The 24,404-nt window shown below is 36.8% G+C and overlaps 2 protein-coding genes and 1 pseudogene across 3 annotated transcripts in view; 2 read left to right on the top strand and 1 right to left on the bottom strand.

Annotated features, from left to right (window-relative positions):
- Nucleotides 1-23,955, bottom strand: part of AZI2 (5-azacytidine induced 2) — a 38,570-nt gene extending 14,615 nt beyond the window's left edge. The window contains exons 1-6 of one of the 2 annotated variants that reach the window (XM_047098723.1): nucleotides 23,423-23,955; nucleotides 9,096-9,169; nucleotides 7,795-8,015; nucleotides 6,185-6,310; nucleotides 5,613-5,712; nucleotides 4,363-4,511 (exon numbers count right to left, since the gene is read on the bottom strand). In XM_047098723.1, the coding sequence (XP_046954679.1) occupies nucleotides 4,363-4,511; nucleotides 5,613-5,712; nucleotides 6,185-6,310; nucleotides 7,795-8,015; nucleotides 9,096-9,108 (609 nt within the window). In that variant the 5' untranslated portion in view covers nucleotides 9,109-9,169; nucleotides 23,423-23,955. The remainder of the gene's footprint in view (nucleotides 1-4,362; nucleotides 4,512-5,612; nucleotides 5,713-6,184; nucleotides 6,311-7,794; nucleotides 8,016-9,095; nucleotides 9,170-23,422) is intronic. The other variant, XM_047098724.1, reaches the window with a different exon arrangement.
- On the top strand, nucleotides 13,769-14,114 carry LOC124526034 (non-histone chromosomal protein HMG-14-like; annotated as a pseudogene).
- A 156-nt stretch (nucleotides 23,956-24,111) lies between the features above and the next one.
- The window catches only part of ZCWPW2 (zinc finger CW-type and PWWP domain containing 2), a 144,057-nt gene continuing 143,764 nt past the window's right edge, over nucleotides 24,112-24,404 (top strand). Inside the window, exon 1 of the mRNA XM_047100386.1 lies at nucleotides 24,112-24,202. The gene's annotated coding sequence lies outside the window, so the exon portion shown is untranslated. The remainder of the gene's footprint in view (nucleotides 24,203-24,404) is intronic.

The following is a 24,404-nucleotide window of genomic DNA, read 5'->3' as shown; positions in this document are numbered from 1 at the left end:
GTTCGAGCCCGTGTTGGGCTCTGCACTCATGGTGCAGAGCCTGCTTGGGATTTTCTCTCTTTCTCTCTCTCTCCTCCCCTCTCCTGTTCACACTGTCTGGATCTCTCTCAAAATAAATAGACATAAAAAATTTTTAAAAAAAAAAGAACAGGAAAAGAACACTATATAATCATAAATGGAACAATTACAGTAAGAATTGTAAATATTTATGCACTCAACATGGAAGCACCCAAATACATATAGCAAATAACAACAAACATAAAGGAAGTAATCAATAGTAATACAATAGTAGGGAACTTTAACATTCCACTTATATCAATGGATAGAACGTCCAAACAGCAAATCAGCAAGGAAACAGTGGCTTTGAATGACACAATGTATCAGATGGATCTAGCTGATATATTCAGAACATTCCACCCTAAAACGGCAAAATACACAATTCCTGTCAAATACACATGGAACATTCTCCAGAATAGATCTCATATCAGGCAACAAAATAAGTGCAACAAATTCATAAAGACTGAAGACACAGCAAGCATCTTTTCCAACCACAGTACTATGAAACTACAAATCAACCACAAGAGAAAATCTGCAAAAACCAAAATACATGGAGGTTAAATAACATGCTACTAAGCAATCAGTGGGTCAACTAAGAAATCAAAGAAGCAGCCAAAAATACATGAAGACAAATGGAAATGAAAATACAACAGCCCAAAATCTTTTGGATTCAGCAAAAGCTATTGTATTAATAAGGAAATTTATAGCAATACAGGTCTACCTGATAATGCAAGAAAAATCTCAAACAACCTAACCTGATACCTGAAAGAGTTGAAAAGGAGAACCAAACCCCAAACCAGTAGATGGAAGGAAATAATAAAGATTAGAGCAGAAACAAATTAATTAGAAACTAAAAACTAAAACCAACAGAGCAGATCAAGAAAACCAGGAGTTGGTACTTTGAAAAGACCAACAAAATTGATAAACCTTCAGCAAGATTCACCAATAAAAACAAAAAACAAAAAAGACTCAAAATCAGACATAAAACAGGAGAAATAACTGACACCACAGAAATACACAGGATTGTAAGAGATTATGAAAAATAATATCCCAACAAACTAGAAAACCTAGAAAAAATGGGAGAAATTACTAGAAACATACAACCTCCCAAAATTGAAATCAGGAGAAAAAGAAAATTTGAACAGACCAATTACCAGGCATGAAATTGAATAATTAATCAAAAAGTTCCCAACAAACACAAGTCCAGGACCGGATGGCTTCAGAGGCGAATTCTATTATACATTTAAAGAAGAATTAATACCTATTTCTCTCAAACTAATCCAAAAAATAAAAGTAAGAAAGCTTCCAAATTCATTCTATGAGGCCAACATTACCCTGATACCAAAACCAGATAGACATTACACAAAAAAGGGAAGTACAGGCCAATACTGCTGATGAACACAACTGCAAAAATCCTTAACAAAACACTAGCAAAAGGAATCCTACTATACATTAAAAAAATCATTCACCATGACCAACTAGATTTTATTCCTAGGATGCAAGTGTGGTTCAATATTCTCCAATCAACATGATACATCACATGAACATGAGAAGGAATAATCCAATTAAAAACGGGCAAAAGGTATTAACAGACATTTCTCCAAAGACATCCAGATGACCAACAGACATGAAAAGATACTCAACATCACTCATCATCTGGAAATGCAAATCAAAACCATAATAAGGTATCACCTCACACCTGTCAGAATGGCTAAAATAAAAAACAAACAAGTGTCGACAAGGATGTGGAGAAAAAGGAACCCTCATGTGTGCTGGTGGGATGCAAACTGGTGTAGCCACTTTGAAAACACTATGGAGGTTCCTCAAAAAATTAAAAATAGAATTGCCATATGATTCTGTAATTCCACTATTAGGTATTTACCCAAAGAATATGAAAACACTAATTGGAAGGGATATATGCACCCCTATGTCTATTGCAGCATTATTTACAATAACCAAGATATGGAAGCTGCCCCAGTGTACATCAATATATGGATAGAGGATGTGTGTGTGTGTGTGTGTGTGTGCGCGCGTGCATGCATAAAATGGACTATCACTCAGTCATAAAAGAGAATCTTGCCTTCTGCAACAACATAGATGGATCTAAGAGTATGATGCAGAGTGAAATAACCCAGTCAGAGAAAATCAAATATCATATGATTTCACTCACGGTAGAATTTAAAAACCAATAAACAAAGAAAAAAAGAGACAAACCAAAAACAGACTCTTAACCATAGAGAACAAATGGACGATTATCAAAAGGGGTAGGGATGAGTTAAATATGTGAAGAGAATTAGGAGTACACTTATCATGATGAGTACTTAGCAAGGTATAGCATTGCTGAATCACTGTATTGTACACCTAAAACTAATATAACATTGTATCTTAACTATACTGAAATTAAAAATTTTTAAAACATAAAATTAAAAAACATATATAAATAAACAAGCAACCATAGCAGTCAGGCAGCCATCTAGCTAGCTTTTCAGGGCCTATGGCACCTAAGCTTGTAGGACAGGATGCTTGAAGCCTTTGAAGAAATTACGGTATGTAATCACAGGTTCAAAGGTATGGCAGTGGTTAACTTCAGATGTCAAGTAGGAAAAAAAGCATTTTGCTCAACAGGAACTGACATTAATTTCTGTGGTATTTCCCCTTTCTCAGGCCTGGGGGCTTGAAAGCAAGTTCTCATTGTCCAGTTCAGAGGAATTCATTTGGCCAAGGCCAAGGTAATGCTGTATTATTCTTAATGCCTGGCTCATCCTCAAGTGGTGGTCACACTCAATAAAGACTACATTACAGAAGAGAGAACTATCAGTTCCATTTAAGGACAGCTGGGATTCAGGGGAAGCATGCTGGCTGGCAGTCAGGAAGTATGGGAAGTAGTTCCCTTATCAGTTACTGGCATCCCAAGAGGAACCAGGGGTAGGTGACACAGCTCCTCAATGGAGTTAGAATGCTCTGATGGGCAAAATGGTTAAGATGAGAAATAATTATCTAACTGGTTAACTTATTTAAAATACATAAATGTATATAATGGTTGTTTGACTCTAGACTACTAACCTTTACAATTTCTGTAACAATTTTTTTAAGATTTTTTTCCCAAATTTTTAAATTGTTAACACACAGTGCAATATTGGTTTCAGAAGCAGAATTTAGTAATTCACCACTTACATACAACACTCAGTGCCCTTCATAAAAGTGCCCTCCTTAATAACTATAATCCATCTAGCTGACCTGTCACCCTCCATCAACCCTCAACCTGTCCTCTATACTTAAAAGTCTCTTATGGTTTGTTTCCCTCTCTTCCCCACCCCACCACCACGTTCATCTTTTATTTCTTAAATTCCATACAAGTGAAATCATATGATACTGTATTTGTCTTTCTCTGACTTGGCTTAGCATAATACACTCTATCTCCATTCATGTCATTGCAAATGGCAAGATTTCATTCTTTTTGATGGCTGAGTAATATTCCATTGTGTATATATACCACCTCTTCTTTATCATTCATCAGTTGATGGACATTTGGGCTCTTTCCATAGTTTGGCTATTATTTGTAACAACTATTTTGCATATGGTGCACGTGCTCTCACACTCTTATTATTTCTTCTTTTTCTATTCAGTACTATCTGTCATGACATCTAACCTTGTAATCAAGTTTGTTAGAACCCAATGTAAAGTTCTGGTAAACAGATCAGGTGAGGACCTGAGAGGCAACTTGTGTTTTAGTGGATGACTTTAGGCTAACTGTACTTTAGCAGCTCAGTGGGGCTTTTTGTTTTTGCTTTTTCCCAATCCTTACAACCTCAGCTATTTGCTAAAAATTAAAGTTGTCCCAAAAGTATTAAACTTCTAAAAATTAGTAGACAAGTTTTTCCTTCTTAAAAAAGAATCCTAAAAATTAAGTTGTATCTTGTAGTGTCTACATTAATCAAATTATTAAACAAAACGATAAACTTAAAACTTGAGTTCTCTTTAAGCTTTACAGAAAAAAATGACTTAAGGAAACTGAAGGAAAGGAGTTTAAAAGAATAGCTTTAATAAATTAATAAACTAAGGTTTTTTTTAAGTGAGCTTTTTAAAACAAAATTATAAATTCTGGGATTATGCTAGAAGTATACAGTATATCAAATTTTACACAAAATGGCTAAAATGGAAGATAAAGGTGAATTTTTCAGAGACTGTAACTCTCTAAGTAGCAACAATATAAGTTAACTCTACAATTTAATCCTTAGTTACAAATCCTACAAATAGTACACAGTACTAAATACTGAACTTCTCAATTTAATAATTCTGTAGTACCATTTGTTTGGCTTTCTGTAGCTGTATTTTGAGATCACTACATTCTTTCCTCATCAGTTCCAGCTCTTGTTCCAAACCATGGATCTTCAAGTCACAGCTCAACTTTTCCACCTCCCAGTTTGATGAAGGTGGATTTAAATTCCTTATCACTAAAAAAAAGGATAGACGTTAAAATTGTTATTTCTGCCTTCTACATTTGTTGCAATTCCATAGTAAAATGTACATAATACAAAAACTAATATAAAACATGCACAAGTAAGTTTTTAAAAAACAATAATTACGTTCAAAGATCTATGCTAATGAGAATATAAAACCTGCCAATCTTGTTTTAAAATGTATTAATCATCCCTGTCCCTGATTTTCTATTTACATTAAAGTACAAGTTTGTAAGTCTGGAACTTTAAAATATACGACACTAATCAAATTGTAGACAAGTCAATAATCTACCTATGTAAGTCAAGGTTAAGACAGTGATAAAAGTAAATGAAGTGAGGAAACTGAAGCTCATGTAGCTAATCACTCCATCTAGTCCCCCTAGAGAGTATGACCATAAGGCCTAGAACATGATGTCAAAATGATTTACTGATGAACATTCCACTGCAGAAACTCAATACAACTGTATACTGACTTACTCTTGACTAAATGCTTTAGACTCCCTACCTAGAAAAATCCCCAACCAGCTATTATAAGAGAGCTCATCTCAATTTCCTATCAAAAGGTCTCCCTCAGAGGCCTACTCTTCAGTTTGGCTCATCAGAATGTTTATGGGAACAGGCCAATACCCATATTGTTCCATAACTAATTTTTCACTCCAGCATTGCATCTGCACATTTTAACAGCCTTCAGAAATTAAAAAAAAAAAAAAAAAAAAAAAGGAATTGTAACTACTCCATGACAGGTGTCTAATAGCAGGCAAAAGTTCATTAGAAAGGAAAAGCCAGGACATACCAGCAGGCAAGACGTTTTGACAAGGATGGGGTTCTACTCCTTTCTTCATCTACTTCATCACAAACTAGCCCTGAATAAAAACCATCAAATTTTCTCTAGGAAAAGTGCAATTTATATCTAAGGAAAAGTTAAAAGGGGTTGATATTTTGTGAAAGCAGATCAGAGAAATTAACGTAAGCCTAAAATTATAAAATAAGTTAAGGCCTTAGCATACAGATAAAGAAAACTGGTAATGGATATAACACATAAATGGAAAACTGTACTGATTCCATTATAACATTTGTAACAAATAAGTGGCATACCCTGCTGAGTTTCCACCTCTGTCCTTAGCTGGAGAAGTTCTACTTCTTTAGATTGTAGCTGTTCATTCAATACTTTCAAAGATTCAGAGTTGTCTTTATTCTAGTTAAGTAGGGAAAATGCCAAATTACATTTGGTATAATCTGTAGCTTGATATATATTAATTTTCAGGTAGATGAAAAAAACCGATTCAGGCCTTTTAAAAAGTGAGGTGGGAAAATGAACCCAGTTTTTCGCTAATCTCTCTGTCTTTCAAACTTAGGATATTATTCACTAGCTTTTTTTCTTTTTTCTTTTCATTTTTAAAACATTGACAAATCCTACTATGTCATGATTTTTAAAAATAAGTTAGTGGCGTTAGACATATTTAAGTCCTAAACATCATTACATACAAAGTATTTATTTTGCACAGAAATAAGTTACAAATATTACTATTAAAAATTGCTATTTTTGCCCTGAGCATGTATATTTTCAATTTTTAATTTAATAAATATAAATATTTATTTCTAATTTTAAGCTTCCTGAAGAAGAAACTCATTCCCAATATATAGATATTCTTTTTAAACCAACTTACCATTTTATCCAATTTGCTTTTCAAATTATCTCTATCAATGCAAACCTCTCGATAGGCATGATAGGCCTTATTTACTTGTTCACGTCCCACAGAACTTGTTTCTTCATCTAATCGAGCTCCTATAAGCTAAGAGAATGAAATTAGAAGAGAAAGCTTAAGAAGGAATTCTATACACACACACACACACACAAAGAAGCCAGTCTTCTGATGACTCTACACCTTACTTTTTTTGTAATGCAGGGATAAAGCCTGGACTATAATTAAATAAAACATTTCACTTCCAACAATTAAGCTTTATTGATTAAGAAAGAAAAAAAATACAGGTAAGTATTTTTAAAGTGCTCTACTTTATGCTTTTAATCAGTGTTTTCTGTCTTATAGCATATATTAATTCATCATACTAAAATACTACATCATTCTTTTATAGTACAAAGATGGTTTTCCAAGCCAGTAGTATTTCATTTCCATCATCAGAAAAAGTGAGAAATGAAGGTATACCTGGCTTTTTAGAGAATAAACGTGTTAATTCACTTAGTACTAGATTATTCCAGAATAGAAATTAATAGGATTATTGGTCACAAAGTACAGAACTATCTCCAATGTTAACTATACCAAATCACATTTTTCTACTTAATTTAAAAATAAACATAACTATGAACTCCAAAATGTTACCTTTCCTCACTCTATCCCAGTATATCACAAATTTATTTGATTATCATTAAAGAAAATGCATAGGAATTCAAAGAAATCATGATTTTTACAACTGACTTCCTTTCTCGTACTTCCCCTAGATGAATCAAACTCTACCAAGCCCCATCCTACAGTTTTTGTAACAAGATAATTCATTTCCTTGGCAGCTAAGAATCCATTTCCTTTCCCTTTGGCGAAGCTGCTGTTCATAAAATACAAATAAAATTATCTAATCCAAAGAAACATAAAACTAAGTTAAAACTTTAAAACTCAAAAACAAAAATATAAGTGTTCCACTTATATGGAACTTATAGTGGAACTCTGAAGAGTTCCACTATCCAAAGCCAAGTAGATGTGATGATTTATAATGGGATCAGCTATCAAGCTTAAATATTCTATAACATTTAGGAGTGTCAGGTTTCTGCATGAAAAAGGTAAACAGATGACATTATCAGTTGAAAGCATTATTCTGTGTGTTGAAAAACAAAAGAGAATGTTCAGGTAAAGAAGATGTATGTCAATTCTGGTGAAGACATTTTTAAACATATTAGAATAATGTTACAGGAGCTTCCTCCTTTGACACTTAATTTCCTTTGTTGGCATATAATTTTTTGCACACATATTAACATGCCGAATAAAACACAGTTTATGAAGGTACAGCAATCTGAAAAAAGAAAAATCTATTCCAAGTTGTTATTGGAAGTTGTTATTGCTATTCCAAGTTGAATATTCTACAAATATTCATCATGTACATTATATGTAAAGTATGATAAGTGCAGTATGCCCAGGGTTTTAAGATTAGAAGTGAGTTATTCTTGGAAATTTAGTAAACCATGGAAGACAGGATAGAAAACTATTTAAAACGTCAAGTATTTTAAATTATTCTTTAAGTCATAAAATATAATAAAGATAATAATTACCTTTTCTTCCAAAAATCTTATTCTTTTCTTTAAGAAAGAGTTCTCTTTCTCTGAATCCTTAAGTCGTTTTTTGATGTCTTCATATGCAGTGACAAGGGCAAAATGTGAAGCAACAGACTCATCTCCTGAATATATTGAGATTGGAGTCACCGTATCTCTCCTATGTGCTTTTTCATGATTCAGAATGCAGATATCATCTTCTACCAGTGCATCCATGACAGCTTTTTAAAAGAATATAAAATACAAATGTCCCATTGAATAAATGAGCAAGAGAGATGTATTTAGAATGAGCATACTGGGGCAATGTTTAAAAACTCTTTTCTTTTAGAGGCAGCATAAAATACTGGTAAAGGGCATGGACTCTGAAACCAGATTCTAGGAGCTGCATCCAAGTACTACTACTTAGAGCCAGTGTGGCTTTGGGCAAGATGCTTAATCTCTCTGCCTCAGTTTCCTTATTTATAAAGTATAAAAAATCGTAGTGACTATTTCACAGAATTCATAAGAATATTAAATAAGTTGATATCTATAAAGCATTTGAAATCAACCGAAGCTATTAAGTTTTAGAAAAAGTTGTGAAACCATTTTTATGGAAAGGATAAACATTTTTAAATACTTAATACCCATTATTTTTTTCTTATCAGCACTTCCACTTACATATATAAATAGCAAGTTTTATAGCTTCCCAAACTATAAATTATCAAAAACTCCAAGTACAATTCATTACAAGACTATTACAGAAGTTTTAAGGCATGCTCCACTATATTCTTCCCATACCAGTAGTTGTTTGTTGTGCAACTGCAATAGTACCCATTAAAAAAACTTTTTAAAATGTTTTTGTTTTTTTATTTTTGAGAGAGAGAGCATGTGAGGGAGAGGCAGAGAGACAGGGAGACACAGAATCTGAACCAGGCTCCAGGCTCTGAGCTGTCAGCAGAGAGCCCAACCCGGGGCCCGAACACATGAACTGCGAGATCATAACCTGAGCCAAAGTTAGATGCTTAACTGACTGAGCCCCCCAGGGGCCCCGGAATTAACATTTCAGTACTTACCGTGTCCCAGTACCTTGTACTACATTCTCTTAATACTATCTCATTTAAACCCATCCAAACAATTCTATGAGGTAGGTATCATCTACATTTTATAGGATCAAAAAGGTTAAGTACTCAGTCCAAGTAAAAGCTAGTAGATGTTAGTTAGCTCTGTGAGGGTGCAAGTTATGTTTGTTTTGTTCATCATTGTGTCCCCAACTCTAACACCTAAGAGAAGCAGCCAGTTACTCCATTAGTTAGGGAACTTACTTGCTCTGTACATCTACTTTTGCTGTTAGGTTCATCATTACTTCCCCATCTGAGAGTTATGTTCCTGAAAAACACTGTGGAAGGAGAAATTGTGGCTGAAACCTTTTAAGACCTCATGGGAAAAACAGGGTAAGAGGGGCTGCATATCATAAGAGAACCTAAAAAATCCTTTTAAACATTTTTAAGTTTGAAATAAAACACCAAATACAGCATTCTAAATAAAGACTATAATGGAATTTCATGTATCTTACATAATTAAGGACTACTGAAAAAAATTTTATTTACTATTCCTTGCTTGGAATAATATTTTATTGCTTACTGTGTCAGTCACTGTTCCAAGAATATTATAGGTGAGGAATTGAAGTAGAAGGAATTTAAGTAATTTTCCCAAGTAACATAGTAAATAATGAATTGAGATGTAAACATAGGTGATTAAACCACAGAATCCATGTTTTACTATGCCTGCTTTTCTCCAAAACTTCTAGCCTCCCTCCCTGTATCAATCAATGCCTATAAAGTCCATTTTGCTGTATTTCAGACAACGTGAGTATTAAGGAAAAGTGTGTGTTTTTCTGGTTCTGGTCTTCTATCACTGTATTTCTGCTTTACTGGTTTTACAATGAAAAGCTTCCAATTGTTCTCAACTAATGTTAGAGTTTGGTATGCCTAGCAATTTTTTTATATCTAGGATTATAGGAGAGGTAGGCAAAAATGAATGTGTGTACTACAATCTGAGTAGGTGAAAGCTATCAGACAATTTTCACCAATACCAACTTAAAAATTTCTAAGCAGGGCCCCTGGGTGGCTCAGCCAGTTAAGCATCCGACTTCAGCTCAGGTCATGATCTCACAGTTCATGAGTTCGAGCCCCACGTCGGGCTCTGTGCTGACACCCATAAGCCTCAAGTCTGCTTTGGATTCTGTGTCTTCCTTTCTCTCTGCCCCTCCCCCTGATCACGCTCTGTCTCTCTTCCTCTCAAAAATAATAAACATTAAAAATATTTAAAATTTTTTTCTAACCATATAGGACAACTCCTACTCTTAAGTTAGAATCTTTCCCAGCCTGTCAATAGAGTCCAAAAATAAGAAAGGACTATGCTACCTACATATCCCAAAAAGGTGGCAGGTCCTTAGAACCATACTTAATTTCTGCTGCTTCTGGTGGAAGATATACTTTCTTCTTGTAATGAAGAAAAAGTTTTCTTCCTTTAATGGGGTTTACTTTTTCCTCTCTGAATTCAACCCTTTTCCAAAATAACAGCAAACATCATACCAGTCACGCTGCTGATAGCTGAAATGTTGGTATTTCCTCTCCAAAAGGAAAGTATGGGTTATTCCCACATTGCAAACTGCAAGTATGCATACGTATATCCACATGAGATTCTTTCTCCTACATGTTTTATCTGAAAAGCTTGCTAAGCAGAACAAGAATAGTTCACTAGTTAAGTGGCAGCATGCAGTATAGTTTAAGGACAGATAAAATTGTGCCCATCTTAGACATAATTTCTCGTATCTTAATATCCAAATGAGGAGTTACTCAACTGGGATAATTTTTTCTCCAAAGAAAGTTGAAAAACAAGAAGTAAGCATAAACTGCTCTACACAATCAACACAGATGTCCTACAGACTGTGCGCTTTAAGGATCAGAGCATATATGCTTTTACTTTACACAAAGTTCTAGCTAGCTCAGCTGTGTGATTTCCTATTCATTTTTATCACAAAACAATCATTTATTCAGCAAGGAAAACCCAGTGTGGAAAACAGCTGTGCAGTAAAATAATTACCACACCATAAAGATAAGTAATATATTTGAAACAAGAGAGAATGCTATGGAAATTGAGGGTTGGGAAGGAAGAGTGGTTTTGAAAGAAGTATCACACACACAAAAAATGACTTTTAGTCCCATACTCTTAAGTGAAGAGGATGGTTATTTTCATTGTACTTAAAACTTCTAGGAAGGAGAAACAAGTTCAAAGACCTGAAAGTGTGGGGAGAAGGTATGAAAAGATAAACAGCAAAATGTGAAATAAAAAAACCTAACAGAAACAAACTCTCTTTATAACAGAGACTACAGAATTTGGTCCTTATTCTATGGAATTCAAGAATGGATAGGATTCAAGAATGTGAAGAATACTTACACAATATTTACAAAATGTATCTGTAACCAAATGAACTACTCAGTATTGTGCTAAGTATTTTAAAAACATTATCCCATTTAATTCTCATGACTACACTCTGAGGTAGAAAATCTTACTGTATTCATTTCACGGATGAGAAAACTGGGGCCTGGGAAGGTTACAAAGCTTAACCAAGATCAGATGACATACAGTACAAGCACTTGGATTTCAGAGCCTGAACTATCAGTATTTTCCACCCAACGAATTTTCCACATACTCAGATTTGTTAAGAACTACAAAACTAGGAATCTTATGGAACGACTTTTAAGTATCTTAGATGGAAGGAGATATAATGATATAACAATGTCACATGTATAATATGATAAGTGGTCCTTTTTAGGACAAAATCAGTAATGCAATTGGCTTATTTTATATATTTAAATCTTATTTCCTATTTTGGTTTTAAATCACCAAAAAGATGCATTTGGTGTCCTCTCCAAATATGAGAAAGTATTATTTGCATTTATATGCTTCTTTCAGGTTTCATACTATTATTCCAAATATTTACTTATTGTACTATAAACATGACTTGGAAAGCACTGGAAAGCAGCATGAAAATTGCTTACCTAATTGTCCTAAAAATTATATGAGAAACAGCCATAGATTAAAACACACCCAAGGGGTGCCTGGCCAGTTCAGTTGGTAGAGCATGCAACTCTTGACCTTGGGGTTGTAAGCTTGAGCCCCATGTTGAGTGTTGAGATTACTTAAAAACTGGGGTTAAGCATGTGACTCTTGATTTCAGCTCAGGTCATGATCTCACGGTTCATGATATCCAGCCCTGCATGGGGCTCTGTGCTGACAGCATGTGCCCGGGTTGGGATTCTCTCTCCTCTTTCTCTAAATAAATAAGTAAACTTAAAAAAAAGAATACAACAACTGAAATAAAAAATACACTAGAGGGAATCAACAGATTAGAAGATGCAAAAGAATGAATCAGCAAACTGGAAGACAAGATAATAGAAAGGACCTAAACTGAACAGCAATAAAAAAGGAGGACGAGGAGGAGGAAGAAGAAAAGGAAGAGGAAGAATTTTACAAAATGAGGGTAGGCTAAGGGATCTTTTGGACAATATCAAGCAAACATACATTCACATTTCAGAGGTCCCAGAAAGAAAGGAGAGAAAGGGGCAGAAAACTTATTTGACAAAAATAATAGCTGAAAACTTCCCTAACCTGGGGAAGGAAACAGACATCCAGGTACAGAAAGCAACCAGAGTCCCAAACAAGATGGACCAAAGGAGGTCCACAACATGACATACATTAAAATATCATCAAAGATCAAAGATAAAGAATTTTAAAAGCAGCAACTTTGCAGGCCAGAAGGGACTGGCATGATATATACAAAGTGCTGAAACGTAAATAACCTACATCCAGGAATATTCTACCCAACAACATTATCATTCAGAATTGAAGGAGAGATAACAGTTTTCCAGACAAGCAAAAGTTAAAGGAGTTCACCACCACTAAACTGGTATTATAATAAACGTTGAAGGGACTTTAAGTGGAAAAGAAATGACCATAATTAGAAAAGGAAAAAATTTCAAGAGTAAAAATAGAAGCAAACATACAGTAAAGTTAGTACAGCAATCATTTATAAAGCTAGTATGAACGTTAAAAAACACAAGTAGTAAAATCTATTATGTCCTAAAAAATTACTTAAGAGTAACAAAATAAAAAAGATGTAAAATATGGCAACGTATACATAAAATGTGGGAGTAAAAATGAGGTTCTCTCAAAGTGTGTTTGAACTTAAGTGACCATCAACTTACTACAGACTGTTACACTTAGGATGTCAAATATGAAACTCATGGTAGCCACAAACCAAAAACCTTTAAAGATACACAAAAAAAGAGAAAGAAAGCCAAGCATAACACTAAAGAAAGTTCTCAATCACAGGGAAAGAGATCAAGAAAGGAACTGAGAAAAACTACACAATAACCAGAAGACAATTAACAAAAAATGGCGCTAAGCACATACCTAGCAACAATTTTTTTTTTAATGTTTATTTGGAGAGAGAGACAGAGACAGCGAACAAAAGAGCGCATGCATGCACAAGAGGAGCAGAGAGAAAGAGGGAGAGAGAAAATCTCAAGCAGGCTCCATGCTCAGGGCAGGGCCCAACGAGGGGTTCAAGATCATGACCTGAGCAGAAATCAAGAGTCAGAAGAAGCGCAACTAACTGAGCCACCCAGGTACCCCTATCAAGGATTACTTTAAACGTGAGTGGTCTAAATGTTCCAATCTAACGACATAGGGTGAAGAATAGATTAAAAAAACAAGACCTACCTATATGCTGCCTATAAGAGACTCACTTCAGATTGAAGTGAAGGACTGAAAAACGATATTCCATGCAAACTAAAGCAAAAAAATCTGGGGTATGTCGGAGCAGCTTGGGTGTGGGAGGAGTGGCTGCAACCAGGCAGCCCGACTTTTTAAAGGCTCTCAGCACTCTGTGACCTGCAGGCACCCAGCATGCACCTACCCTACTGCCACAATGCCCAAGAGGAAGGTCAGCTCCACTGAGGGGGTGGCAAAGGAGTAGCCCAAGAGGAAACTGGTGAGGCTGTCAGCCAAACCTGCACCCACAAAAGTGGAAAAGAAGCCAAAAAAGGAGGAAGAAAAGGATAAATCTTCAGACAAAAAAAAAGTAAAGGGGAAAAGGAAAGCAAAGGGAAAACAGGCTAAAGTGGCTAACCAAGAAACAAAAGGAAACTTACCTACAGAAAATGGAAAAACTGAAAATGAGGGGAGTCTAGCCTCTGATGAAGCAGGAGAGAAAGAAGCCAAGTCTGATTAATATCATATACCATGTCTTATTAGTAGTGGTCCCTGTCTCCCTACGTATACAATCCAGAGGAATATTTTTATTAACTATTTTGTGAACCCAAGTTCTTTAGTAGCTCCACAAACATTTTTAGGAAGGAGGGAATCCCACCTCATACCATTATTTAAGTGTAAATGCTTTTTTAAAAAGGTGAAATCATTTGCTAGTTGTTAATTTTTATTTTTTGGTACAACCAGAAAATAGTGGGATATTGAATATGGGATGCTTTGATTATCTTGGGTGTCAGTTTAACATTCATTCCATAGATGGGGTAGTTTTTATATCCTATAATGCCAAGCATACTAAATGGCAATTTGGAGTCAGTCATGAGTTTACTAGGTCTTGAACATCTTAAATTACTTCTATTCCAATGTTGTTTTTGACAGAATTGATTCCTAAAGAAGACCACTCCTTGATCTTGCCTCTCCCTGTCAGAATTTTGTGCCCTCTGTAACATCTTGGATTTGGTCCAGTTTTCCTAGTAACTTTGCTAATGTGCTGTGCCAGACTGAAAATTTGAGTATGTAATGTATATAATATTAAATTGTGAAATAATGGGACTTAACAATGTAACAGCATACCAACATTTGAATATATTGCTGTTAAGAAAAATTTGCCTCCAAATTTTAAGCTGCAAGGTCACTGAAATAACCTTTAGAAAAAGAAATCACAACTACATGATTTTTCAAACTGTTCGGTACATATGTCTAGAAGTGTGTACAAATTGAAATGTCTGTTCTGATCCCCAGAACAAACAATAAAAACTCAATTACGGAAAAAAAAAAAAACCTGGGAGCACCAATACTTATCAGATGAAACAGACTTTAACACGGACTGTAATAAGAGACAAAGAAGAGCATTATGTAACTATAAAGGGATCAACCCAACAAGAGAATGTAACAATTATAAATATCTATGCATCTGACATTGGAGCACCTAAATAAATAAAGCAAACATTAGTTAGCAGACAAGAAGGGAGAAACTGACAGTAATACAATAATAGTCAGAAACTTTAACACCCTACTTACATCAATGGATAGGTCATCCAGGCAGAGAATCAATAAGGAAATGGTGTTTCTGAAAGACACATTAGACCAGATGGACTTAACACAGACATATATAGAACATTCCACCCAAAACAACAGAATACACATTCTTTTCAAGTGCACGTAGAACATTCTCCAGAATAGATCACATGTTAGGCCACAAAACAAGTCTCAATAAATTTAAGATTATAATCATACCAAGTATCTTTTCTGACCACAATATGAAACTAAAAATCAATCCCAAGAGAAAAACTGGAAAAACACAAACATGTGAAGGCTCAACAACATGGCACTAAACAACCAATGGGTCAATGAAGACATCAAAGAGAAACTTAAAAAAAAATACACTGAGAAAATGAAAATGAACACACAATGGTCCAAAATCTTTGGGACACAGCAAAAGTAGTTTTAAGAGGGAAATTTAATGCAATACAGGCCTATATCAAGAAAAAAACTTTAATTAAAAAAAATTTTTTTTAATGTTTATTTTTGACAGAGAGAAAGCACAAGCAGGGGGAGGTAGAGAGTGAGGGAGACACAGAATCAGAAGCAGGCTTCAGGCTCTGAGCTGTCAGCACAGAGCTGGACACAGGGCTTGAACTCACAGACTGCAAGATGATGACCTGAACTCAAGTCAGAGGCTTAACCAACTGAGCCACCCAGGAGCCCCAAGAAAAATTTCAAATAAACAATCTAACAATATACCTACAGGAACCAGAAGAAGAACAATGTCCACAGTTACTAGAAGGCAGAAAGTAATAAAGATCAGAGCAGAAATAAACGAAATAGACCAAAATAAACGAAATAGAGACCAAATAACAATAGAAAAGATTAATGAAATAAAGAACTGGTTGTCTGAAGGGACAAACAAAATTGATACACCTCTGGCCAGACTCATAGAGAGAAAAAAAGGAGAGAGGCCCCCAAAAAAGTCAGAAATGAAAGAGGAGAAATAACAACTGATATCACTCAAAGACAAAAAAGATTTTAAGAGACTACTATGAAAAACTATCTATCAACAAACTGGACAAACAACTGAAAAGAAATGGATAAACTCCTGGAAACACAATCTTCCAACACTGAGTCAGGAAAAATAGAAAATCTGAACAAGCAATTACTAGTAATAAAATTGAATCATTAACTTAAAACACTCTGAACAAACAAAATCCTGGACCAGATGGATTCACCAGGTGAATTCTACCAAAGATTTAAAGAATTAATACTTATTCTCAAACCGTTCCAAAAACAGAAGAGGAAGGAAAACTTCCAAATTCATTCTATGAAGCCAGCAGTATCCTGATACTAAAACCAGACAAAGACACTACAAAAAAAAAAAAAAAAAGAAAAGAAAAGAAAAGAAAAGAAAACTACAGGTCAATATCCCTGATGAAGTAAAACAAATACTAGCAAAAATCCTCAAACAAAATTTTACCAAACTGCATTCAAAAATATATGAAAAGGATCATTCACCACAATCATATGGGATTTCTTCTGGGTATGAAGGATGGTTCAATATCCACAAATCAACTTAATGTGACATACCACATTAGCAAAATGAAGGATAAAAGTAAGATGATCATCTCAATAGATCCAGAAAAAGCACTGGACAAAATTCAACAGCTGTTCATAATAAAAACTCTCTCAACAAAGTGGGTTTAGAGAGAACATACCTCAGGATAATTAAGGTCATATATGAAAACCCCACAGCTAACATCATAATAGTGAAAACCTGAGAGCTTTTCTTCCAAGATCAGGAACAAGACAAGAGTGTCTGTTCTCACCACTTTTAGTCAACATAGTACTGGAAGGTCCTAGCCTAGGAAGTTCTAGTAAACAAACAAGAAAAAGAAATAAAGGGCATCCAAACTGGTAAGAAGTAAAACTGTCATTATTTACAGATGACATGGCACTAGACATAAAAAAAAAAAAACCTGAAGACTCCACCAAAAATTAGAATAAACAAGTTCAGTAAAGTTGTAGTTTACAAAATTAATATACAGAAATCTGTTGTTTTTATACACTAATAAAAAAGTAGCAGAAAGAGAAATTAAAACAGTTCCATTTACAATTGAACCAAAAAGAACAAAATACCTAACAATAAACTTAACCAAGGAAGTGAAAGATCTGTACAGTGAAAACTATAAAACAATGAAAGAAATTGAAGACAACACAAATGAAACATATCCCATACTTTTGGGTTAGAAGAGTATTGTTAAAATGTACATCCTATACACAAAGCAATCTACAGATTTAATACAATCCCAGTCAAAATACCAACAGCATTTTTTCACAGAAGTAGAGCAAATGATACTAAAATTTGTATGGAATCATAAAAGACCCTGGATATCCAAAGCAGTCTTGAGAAAGAAGAACAAAGCTGGACATACTACAATTCCAGATTTCAAGATATACTACAAAGCTACAGTAATCAAAATAGTATGGTAGTGGCACATAAACAGACACAGAATAGAGAGCTCAGAAATAAACCCATGCTGACATGGTCAATTAATCTATGACAATGGAGACAAGACTAGGCAACGGGGAAAAAGACAGTCTCCTCAACAACTGGTATTGAGAAAATTAGACAGCTATATGCAAAAGAATGAAACTGCACCACACTCTTACACCATATACAAGAATACACTCAAAATGCATTAAAGACCTAAATGTGAGACCTGAAACCATAAAATTAGAAGAAAATCTAGGCAGTAATCTCTTTGTCATTAGACTTAGCAACATTTTTCTAGACATGTCTCCTCAGGAAAGGGAAACAAAAGCAAAAATAAACTATTGGGGCTACACGAAAATAAACAAACTCACATGGCAAAGGAAACCATCAACAAAACACAAGGGCAATCTACCAAATGGGAGAAGAGATTTGCATACGTCGTATTGATAAGGGGTTAATAGTGATAATATAAAAACTTATATAACACTAAAAAAATCCCAAATAATATGAACAAAAAATGGGGAGAGGACCTGAATAGACATCTATCCAAAGAAGACATACAGACGGCCAACAGATACATTAAAAGATGCTCAATATCACTAACCATCAGGGAAATGCAAATCAAAACCACAAGGATATAGAACCTTACAACTGTCAGAATAGCTACTATCAAAAACACAAAAAATATTAAGTGTTGGCAAAGATGCACAGAAAAAGAGGCCCTAGTGCATTCCCTAGTGGAAATGTAAATTGGTATAGTCACTGTGGAAAACATGATGGAATAGAAAAACACATATTCTGGAATAGAATGGAATAGAAAAAAAACATTTAAAAATAGAAAAACCGTATCACTCCGTAATTCCCCCCAAAAATGGAAACACTAATTTGAAATGATATATGCACCCCTATGTTTACTGTAGAATTTACAACAGCCAAGATATGGAGACAACCTAAGTGTCCATTGATAGACAAATGGATAATGAAGATACGGTACACACATACACACACAATGGAATATTACTCAGCCATAAAAAAGAATGAGATCTTGCCATTTGTGACAACAGGGATAGACCTACAGGGCATCATGCTAATGAAATAAGTCAAAGACAAATCTTGTATGATTTTACTTAGATGTACAATCTAAAAAACAAAAGAACAAAAGCAGAAATGGACCCATAAATACAGAGAACTAATGGTTGCCAGAGGGGTAGGGATGAGCATAGCATAATGTATATGGTTGTTAAATCAGTATATTTTACACCTGAAACTAATATAACATTATATGTTAACTATATTTCAGTAAATAAATAAAATGATAATGGAAAACAAACAATAAACAAAAATAGTGACTGCTAGACTGCACTGCAGATCTATGCAAGTCAGTATATATAGATATAGATATATATACATCTATAGACATATCTATATCTACATATAAATATATATCTGGGATGAAAATGTCAAACTGAACTTTCAATAATCATCCCATATGATTTTAAGTCCCTATCCAATTTGAGAGTCATTACTCTACAAAGTGGCTATTATGCGATTTATAGAATTCCAACTGTAACTAGTATTATTAAACAATTGTGGGCATGGTTAGTTTTATATTATCAATTGGTAAACAACACCTAACTTTTGCATGGAGATTTTGTTTTTAAAATTATAGAAAGCAACTTCATTATCTCTCTCGTCACAACGGTATAGGAGAATCAGATAGATTTACCTATAGGAAATATATAATGCAAATATTTTATATATTTGGAATTAAACTGACTCTTCTTAGATGTTTACATAAGAAAAGTACAAATTAAAAGAGAATTAAAAAGGATTACGGTGAAAGATGTTGACAGTTATTGCTGAGAACAATGAAATTCCCAAGAATGATTAAAACGTGTTCGGTCAGCCAATCCCAACATGAGGGGCAGATGATTCTACACTATCAATAAGCAAAGCTCTCTACAATTCAACTCCATTTTGAAATGATCTACCCAGAGACAGCAACATATTCCACAGGTAAAGGGCTTGGTGCCACAAGACTGCCCTCTACTCTGGACGCTAATTGTAAGCCTAGGTTGTTACCTGTGCTTCCGACCACACAGATACATAGGTCCTGAACAAAGCAGCTCTGTCCTCCTGGAGTTTGAGGCTGGCACAGTGGCATGTGAAAAAGTTCTGGGAGCTCTCTGAACCCTCTCCTCTTTAGGTTTTCACAAAGGCTTCCTTACACAGAAATGATTAAGCCATTGGCAATCGATCCAACTTTCAGCTCCTTCCCTCTACCAACCTTGGTGGGACTGAAAGCTCCAACCCTCTAATTACATGGTTGGTTTCCGTGGCAATCAGCCCCATCCTTAGTTGCTGTCCAAAGTCATCTCATTACCATAAACATAGTTGCAGTAAACAGGGACTGGTTATGAATAAGAAGACACCCATTTCACCTTCATGGCTCTGAAGCAATTTCAGTAAAAGAGGTTGTTAAGTGACCAAATAGGACAAAAGATGATCCCATACCTCTTACCCTCAGAAAATTCCAAGGGTTTGGGGAGCTGTGGGCCAAGAACTGTGGACAAAAGCCAAATACATATGAGAAACATATTTTGGCTATCTAAATGATCAAATATACATTTCTTATAAATCACAATATTGCAATGATAATGGAGCAACGTATTTGCCATATAAGGTGGGTAAAGGGGCGCCTGGGTGGCGCGGTCGGTTAAGCGTCCGACTTCAGCCAGGTCACGATCTCGCGGTCCGGGAGTTCGAGCCCCGCGTCGGGCTCTGGGCTGATGGCTCAGAGCCTGGAGCCTGTTTCCGATTCTGTGTCTCCCTCTCTCTCTCTGCCCCTCCCCCATTCATGCTCTGCCTCTCTCTGTCCCAAAAATAAAATAAACATTGGAAAAAAAAATTAAAAAAAAAAAAATAAGGTGGGTAAAAAGTAGCAAGAGTAGTTCCTGAGGCTAAGGGAGAGACCAAGAAAAAAACATTCAAACACTGTAAGAATTATTCTAGAAAATCCTAAATTGCAATCTTCACTACAATCAACATTAAGAGCCCAAGGTGAGACATGCTATACATACGGGATTGTGACATGTTAGAAAACACAGAAGTATCTTCTGACACCAGGCAGGTCTTTTTTTTTTTTTTTTTTTTTTTTTAACTAGGAAAACATAGGATTATCCTGTCATATTTCATCATCATGGTATTTACCATATCCATCGCTTACCATATGCCAGGCGCTAGTGCTTCCACAGGCATTTTCTAGATTCTTAGGAAGGAACTCTTATCCTAATTTATAGCCAAGGTCTTAAAAAAATTAAATACCTTACCTACAGCTACATAAGTAATCAGTGGCAAAGCTGGGATGTGAACCCATATAAGCTTTCTGCTGAATCTGTGCTCTTAATACAACGTTCTGAGAGACAATACAACATGGATTCGGATTTTTTCTAATAAGAATCTGGAAAAGGCAGAGCTCAGTGGTAGAAAGAACACTGACCAGAGATTCAGAAACCCAGACTCTAGTCTACAATCTGCCACCTTGATTACTGACAGGTCTACCTCTCTCGATCTAAATTTTCCCACCAATAAAATGACAGGGTTGAACTACATCACTAAGATCCCACCTTCCGAAATTGTGAAGGCAGAATTTAATGCAGATATAAAATGGCAACCTAACCAGACCGAAAGAATTCACATTTTTTCCAGAAACTGACTAAATGGTATAGTACAAACCTTACCTCAGATCCACACCAATCTTGGCTAGAAAGTTATCACCACCACAGATAAAGAAACTTAAGCTCTAAAGAGGTGAGGCTCATTTCCCTGTAGTCGTACTGGTGGTATGCGACACAGCTAGGGTTGGAATCAAGAACTGTTTACCTCTTTTCCTCTACTCTATATTGCCTCCTGAACTGAGCCTCATATTTCCTCCATCATCCTTCTACTTCTGAAAAGCTAAATTATCCCTAACCCACTTCATAGGATCAGTCAAGACACTATGGGGCAAATATTAAGTCTGATGGAGGCAAACGGACCAACACTTACTCCTCGTTCCCCATTTTTAATCAAATAATTAGGGGCAGGAATGGCCTACCTAGTTTACAAAGAAGAGATAATCAAGTGCCTTTTTTCAAGAGACTGTCACTCTATGGATCTCAGCACTCAAATGTCCTACAATTCAGTAAGCGCCCCAAATATACTCAGCATCGGATATACAACATAAACAACTCCGTTTTCGTTTCTATAACCCTCACTGAGTGTCACTAAACTGCAACAGTCCAGAAGTAACACTTACGACTAGGGAATCATAAGACTTCCTCAGGGTTAGCATAAGTACAAAAAGCAATCTACTTTTTATTCTTTTCATAAAGTAACACATCTCAATGGAATTGAGCACTTATACACATCAAGTGTTATTAGTATAGCAGTAATTACTCTCCAATAGTGATAACAGAACTATAATCCAGAATATAAATACCACAAGAGAAAAAAAGTAAATTATGTTGCTTTTATTACTTCATGGATTAAGAAAAACTCATCACATTTCATATAATCATGAAAATGTTGTGTTGACAATATTTACCGATGGTTTACGGTAGGTCAGGCAGCTTTTAGGGGAACTACTTTTCTGTTCTTCATGACGATTCGTTAAATCTGCGGAAGACCTCTGATGTGGGCAAGAATTTCCTGTTATCACAGGTGGATTGACTAAGAGGCAAATGTTAGAAAGTGGGGAAGCCAAGGAATGACAACCAGCCAGTTGATTCCAGAGCCAGCAAAACTCTTAGAAACTATGCGTCGGTGCGGTGAAAAGTAAACATAACTCTCATTTGGGAGATAAGAAAAATGAAGAAGAGATTTGGTCCCCCAAACCAGTGTCAAGCGATTAAGTGGGAAATTCAGCACTCAGATCCTGAATTACTGTTCTGACTTAATCCAGTGCATTTCCCATTACACCATACTCTCTCTTTAATACTAAAACCTTACATGTATAAAAACTTCCCATTTAATAAATAATATCGCATTAAAATTTTCTAATGACCCCGTGAGGGATTATCATTCCTAACTTACAGATGAAGGAGGGAGCGACCACAAGAGGTTGGGAAATTAGATATGGCACGTTTAGAAAACTAGAATTTAAATTATATACTGAGATCTCGAGCAACCCAATTCAAAATTCCATAGTAAAAAAGAAAATGTTTCCTGTGTTTGAGAGGCACGGGTCTATTTCCACCCTAAAACGTCACTACCTTTGATCATCTTAGCGTATCTCCAACAACACACTCGTATTACAGTTTTAGTTAACACTTCACCTCGCTTTTGAGTATATAAGTTCCTTGTTTGTAGGAAACGACAGTCCACCTACCGTGCATGTAGTAGTAACTCAACAAATGATCGAAAAATCATGCCAAACACACAGGTCAGACACTGGAGAAACGACGAATTACCTACTGTTAGCCTCGTTAACGTGAAGTCCACTGCTTGGATGCCCCAGGCAGTAGCGTCCTAGCTACACAGCCTTCTTCCGTTTCCGACAGAAATGCAATGTCAATGAATGAAATGAAACTAAAGGCGCTCCGTTAATTCAGAATATGAAAAGAAAATAAGCCAAAGGGGGAAATAAAGTGAAGGAGGACGGAAGGCTTGGAAGAGCTAGCGTGCAAATCAAACAGGAGTTAGGGATGCCCAGGGGCGGGCCGCTCCCTAGTCAAAGGAGAGGGCAAGGGTTTGTGAAGAAAATGACGTGTCTCTTCCGAGCACCAACAGCAGCGGAGGTTGATCCCGACACTGCCCGCACCCTTAGCCCGGTCGAATCGAGTCACTCACCCCGAAGACAGGCTCCGTAGGGCCGCCCCCAGGGCCGCCGAGTTTCGATTCCCCAGTGTTTGGAAACGGACCGAAAACAAACCGGGTCGCCAGAGGTCACCGCGGGCTTCCGGTTTCCTCGAAGACACCGCCGCTTCCCCAGAGAAGGCAGCCGCTCCGGGAACGCCGCGGAAGGATTCCCATTTCTTTAGCCTCGGCTGCCCCGCAGTGGGCGCAGCCCGGCCCGTCGGCTGGGGCCCGGGGAGGTTCTGGAAGGAGGGCCAACGCTAGGCAGAAGAGGCCGAGCCGGCCCGGCAGAAGGCCCGTTACCCAGCAACACGCGCGCGAGACCCAGGCCCGCCGGCACCCGCCTCGTCAGCGTCCGCCGACCGACAGCCGCCTCGCGTTCCGCGAAGGGGAAGCGCTGTACAGGGGGGCTGGAAGCAGCGCACCGCCGGAAGTAGGGCCCCAGCTGTTCTCAGGCTAGACGCCGGGGCCGGGCGAGCAAACCGGAAGTCAGGCCGAAGGGAGCTGACAGGGCATTCCAGAAGACACAGCTTTGAGGGGTGGGGGAAGGAGGATGTGGGCGCGGCGTACTACGTGTCCCGTGAGCCTCCGCGGCGGGGTGGGGCCGCGGCGACGCTAGGAGGCGGAGGCGGAGGCGGAGGTGAAGGCGGAGCTGGAGTTGGGTAAGGGCCGTTACCCGCCGCTGTGGCGGTCGAGTCGGTGGCTTGTTTTTCAGCAGTCCTCCAGCGACTTCTTTTCACTCAGCGACCGCTTGGGGGTCCCCGAGCGTTTGTGGTGCGTGTTGGGTCCTCTCAGCGCCGTTCAGGGTTTATAAAGCTCTCGCCTCGCTGTGGCTGGGAGTTGAGAAACCTGTAACGATGCTTTCGGGACGAGGGGGGCGGCAGGAAGCTGTGCAGAGGTCCCCATCTCCGTTTCCTGGGCGCTGCTGCGAATTTTCAGGCTATCGTTTGAAACACAAGCTCGGCGAATTACTCAT

Source organism: Lynx rufus, unplaced genomic scaffold, assembly GCF_022079265.1.
Source record: "Lynx rufus isolate CCGP_SWC_20201006 ecotype Redwood Valley unplaced genomic scaffold, mLynRuf1.p SCAF_5, whole genome shotgun sequence".
Lineage (NCBI taxonomy): Eukaryota > Metazoa > Chordata > Mammalia > Carnivora > Felidae > Lynx > Lynx rufus.
The sequence above is the reverse complement of the archived record's forward strand: the minus strand, read 5'-3'. Positions and strand labels throughout refer to the sequence as shown.